This window comes from Rhamphochromis sp. 'chilingali' (assembly GCF_963969265.1).
Source record: "Rhamphochromis sp. 'chilingali' genome assembly, chromosome: 16".
In the NCBI taxonomy this organism is placed as follows: domain Eukaryota; kingdom Metazoa; phylum Chordata; class Actinopteri; order Cichliformes; family Cichlidae; genus Rhamphochromis; species Rhamphochromis sp. 'chilingali'.
Window position 1 is genome coordinate 24490558 of NC_137943.1, and position 4504 is coordinate 24495061.

Here is a 4504-nt window from a genome sequence, read left to right on the forward strand (position 1 = left end):
TTTTGTTATTATTAAACTGAAGAATTTGTGCATTTTGTGCAATTTGAAGCTCCACTAAAAGGAAAAATAGAGAATGCAGCAATTTTATTTGTTGGAGGTGGACAAAGACTATCAGAGCATGCAATGGCAAACCATGTGCATCCATCACTCTAACATAAACTTTAATAGTAATCTCTGTACTGCAGCCTTCTTTGTATTATTGAAGTAGTAGTTAAACGTCAAGGTCTTTTATGATTGGGGCTGTTTACTAAAACTGATGTTTAGGACTGCACACCCAGGATTAGAAATGTTTTATTTGAATTAAGTAAGGGAGGAGCATTAAAACAGCCTCGTGAAATCTCTTGAAGAGACCGCACATGTAGACATAAATACTGGCACGGATGGTACGCAGTATGAAAATAATATGATAATATGCATTTACCAAAGGTTTTTAAGTCCAACTTGTTTATTTACTCAGACTTAAATTCATCCCATTCTGCATATACTGTGATTAACTGTGTGACAGCAAGAAAACATCAAAGCCTCTGTGACCATGATACAAAAAGTTATGTTTATTTGAGTATATATACTGTAGTAAAACGTGCAAACAAAATACATGAAAATATATGAAAAGATTAACATTTCAAACATGGACAAAATTATGACTATTTTATTTTTGCTGATTTCAAAAAGTAATTAAAGACTTGTGTTTGAAAGACATCTGGACACATTACATAAGAGCCAGCTATTCTAAATAGTACAACATTTACACTCAATGACAATTTAGATTATTAAGCAGCTTGTTGAATATCACATGTCTTAAAAGGCAAGAAACAGTAGCAAATATTTTCAGTGAATTCATTGAAATATTTCCAGCCATGCATTGATATTAATTCTTCTGTGGCCATTTAGCTCGAAGAGTCCAACCCAAAAAGAGCAAAGTGCCGAAACTTTAAGCGCTTGACCCTTATATTTGCACAGAGTGAAAGCAAAAGTAATGCTACAAGATTTCTTGGCAGGCTTCCACAACTGCCTCCCGTAAGACACCATAAAAACCACCATAAAACCACACATTGCTCGTTTATAAGATAGCAGATGGCAGAAAGATGAACGGGGGCCAATGTTAGCTGGCAGCTGCCCTCAGCCTCTCCTTGAATGTCGTCGATGTCGCTGTTAAGAACAGAGACAACAGTGTGAACATCAGTTTTTCAAATGCGCAAGCAAATCCTCAGGCCGCAAAATGGTTTTAGGGATTACCATATCACTGAGCTTCCATGGTCTCTCGTCAATTTTTTTCATCAGATCCTTTACCCACGTTTCGTTTGGGTCTGTGCAGATGATACGGCCCTTCCTCATGGTGAAGCTGAAAGATAATTGGCACAGGTGAGGATTATTTTTAGCATGCAAATAAAACAGACATGGGTTAAAGAAAAAATCACTGCGAGTTCAGAGAGGTTGCTGTGTTAAAGTGCTAAAATGGAAGTTTTGTATGTACGTTCACTTTCCACTTAGTTTTTTGCTAGTTTCACTGTAATTATCATTATTATTATATAACAATGAAGGGGTATTTGTCAGAGGAACCCCCTTAAAGACATCATGTCATGGGTGTTACAGTACAGACACAACCAGAAAAGCATTTTTGTGACTGTTTATTTAACAATAATAACGTCACTATTTGTTGTACATCCACTTACATTACAGCTGGGATGTTGCAGCCTCCATCTGTCATCTGATGTCTGTACTTCACTGCGTGTTTTTGAGCAGCGGGCTTCATTGATCTCACATACTTTAGACAGCAGTTATCATAGGGCACTGAAAACATAAAATCACCATTTAACAACATGATCAAATTTGCACAACAAAGATATATTGTTTAAGACAAGTACGCAGTGAAGCAACATCTACCCACGCACACACTTCAGCAATAAAACAACCTCCTTTATCTCTTCATGCCTCTTTATTGCATGCTGCATATATGACACTGTTTTCAGATTTCTTTCTTTAAAATTGCTGTACCTTGTGCCAGTGCCAGACAGACGCAGGAAAGGATCAGCAGGAAGAACAGAGTGTTGAACCGCATGGCGAGGTCTGTTGTGGCAGCGCTGAAAAAAAAAATACAGGTTTATACATATAAGAAATATAAGTTTTTCCCTGCAATCAACATTATAGGCCTTATCACTCTGTGGTTATGGTGCCTCAACCCCTCCCATGCGTTCATGATTTTCATCTCAAACCTTGAACCTTGAACAAATATTGTACATTAACTGGACTTGTTACCGAAATGTATCATTAATCTTTTAAGCTCAGCTGGTAAAGAAATGTTACCCTATTTGCAAAAATAGGACTACTTAGCTTTGGCCATTAGACCACAAAATGTGAATTAATATGCATCCATTGCCCAAATGTGTTAAGGAAACAAGATTAAAAACAAATAAACAACAAATCAGTTTCTATTTGAATCTATTCTATTATCTATTTAAATGATTTTATAGCAAAATGTGTTATAAGATCATTACTTTCATTGAGGTATTCTTACAAATACTGCAAAACTTACTGAAACTAATCAAATGCAATACTAATATTACTATACTAATAAAATTAAATGATAATAAATAAACCTATAATTAGTAAAGCATTCATGTGAAAACCAAGCGCAATGTCTGTTTGTAAAAAAAGGAATATGATAACTCACCTCCTGTTCTCCAGGTGTAGACTGAAGCTCTAACGTTGTGTCTATCAACTTGTGCAGGCACAGCACTCTTATAAAGACACTCAGGGGCAGTATCATATTTCCATAACCTTTGTACCAAGACTTTTTTTTAACTCTTGTTTGATGAATGCCTTTAAGGCGTCAGCCTCAGGTTTCTTGATTGGCATTGCAATTTTATGTTTTGCTGATTTTTTCCAAAAAAAAAAAAAAAAAAAATGTAAAAACACTTGAATGAACTTGCACTGATAGAAACTTGACTTTTTGCATTTTCGTGCAAAGGCACGTGTCTGTGAGGGATCAAGCTGGTCAGATGCAATGCACGCTGATTAAAAAGACAAGATTGGGCCAATATAACGATAAAAGGTGAAACAAAGAGTGACATGTCCCCTAATACTGATCAAACAAAGACAGCAGTTAGTTTCCAGTAACTAGGTGGATCCCAGTTTATTTCTCATGTTGTTGACATGCCCTACTTTGGTGCCTTTAAAAAAGTTCACGCATTAGATCATGTAATTTTTCAGTCAGTCATTACCAGCAAAAAAAAATCCAAGTTAGAGCACGCTTAAATAAATGCACAATAAATGCAAAAGTTTGTGCTTATTCTCTTTAAAACAAAATCCTATTTGTTTCGTTTCATATCTTTCACGTGGTTGTCAGTGCCACACCTGCCTTAGTTGCATTCAAACAGACTGCCGGCGTGTGAAGGCGGAGGTTAAACAAATGTTTAGTGTCTACATTATGCTTTATTTATCTGAAATATACGTCTCTAACTATAACATTTACTCCTATGTTGCTTGAGGCTCTTGTAATTGGAGTGTGGCATACTGTACTCTAAAGGTTTCTCAATATGTAACTGTCACACTGACAGTTACATATTGAGAAATACTGTTGAATGGCTGCTGAATGAAGGTGTTAAGTGCATTCTTACTTGCGTAACTTGTTCTCAATTCTTGTCCAAAAAGTTCTGCTGGGGAAATCCTTGTACTTAACAGTATTTAATGACATTAACAGAATAACAGACTTGAACATGGGAACTTTTTTGGTAAACTTTAGGTGAATATCTACAGCAATGATCCCTGGGCTTGGGCTCCAATACGAATCTGTGGCTGTTGACAGTTACATAGGTAACATCTAAACTGTGAATCTTGACTGTTGCTGAGATATACGGGTGGTAAGGTTGAAATTTGGTCTTGACAACATGAAGACATGGACCCAACCTGCTAACTAAAAATTCATGATAGTAAAATTAGAAAAAGACTGAACTAGTAAGGCTTGTCTGGAAGGGTTGCTGTGTATAGTGTGTAAGTCTATTCTCTCTTAAAAGAACAACTTAGGTTGGCAAAGTTACACCTAAGCAAACCATTAAACATCTGAAATAATTAGACAGATAACACAAAGTGGAAATGTGTGGCTATAATCCACAGCATCACATTTGGAGAAAACCAGACACAGCGCAAACATCTCATTGCAACTGTCAAGCACGGTGGTAGAGGTTGGAGCTTGTCACAGGATCTCCAACATCTTGCAGTGACTGAGTTGACCATGAACTCATCTTTATATCAAAGTACTCTATAATCAATGTGAGGTCATCTGGCACGGTCAAAGGTTGGTCATGCGACAGGATGATCCTAAGCACAACTGCAAATCTACAACAGAATGGCTAAAAAAAGAAATAAATCAAAGTGTTGCAATGGGCCAGTCAAAGCACAGACCTCAACCTGTTTGAAATGTAGTGGTGGTAGGAGAGAGAGAGCTGTGCATAAATGAATCCCTGCAAACCTCAATGAACTGAAGCAACACTGTAAGGAAGCGTGG

At 36.8% G+C, this 4504-nt stretch overlaps 1 protein-coding gene across 1 annotated transcript; it reads right to left on the reverse strand.

Moving 5' to 3' along the window:
• Nucleotides 1-536: 536 nt before the first annotated feature.
• Nucleotides 537-2699, reverse strand: ccl25a (chemokine (C-C motif) ligand 25a). The gene is made up of 5 exons (XM_080861158.1): nucleotides 2672-2699; nucleotides 1996-2081; nucleotides 1674-1791; nucleotides 1237-1342; nucleotides 537-1149 (listed from the first exon to the last, which is right to left on the reverse strand). The coding sequence occupies exons 2-5, from the start codon at nucleotides 2057-2059 to the stop codon at nucleotides 1120-1122; spliced, it is 318 nt and encodes a 105-aa protein (XP_080717284.1). The 5' UTR covers nucleotides 2060-2081; nucleotides 2672-2699; the 3' UTR covers nucleotides 537-1119.
• Between the last annotated feature and the right edge of the window lie 1805 nt (nucleotides 2700-4504).

Excerpts from the sequence above, each read along its gene's own strand:
- ccl25a (XM_080861158.1), bottom strand. The coding sequence starts at position 2,059 with ATGCGGTTCAACACTCTGTTCTTCCTGCTGATCCTTTCCTGCGTCTGT. Across the intron at positions 1,792-1,995 it reads CTGTCTGGCACTGGCACAAG|TGCCCTATGATAACTGCTGT; the intron begins GTACAGCAATTT and ends TTATGTTTTCAG. Across the intron at positions 1,150-1,236 it reads CATGGAAGCTCAGTGATATG|CGACATCGACGACATTCAAG; the intron begins GTAATCCCTAAA and ends TGTTCTTAACAG.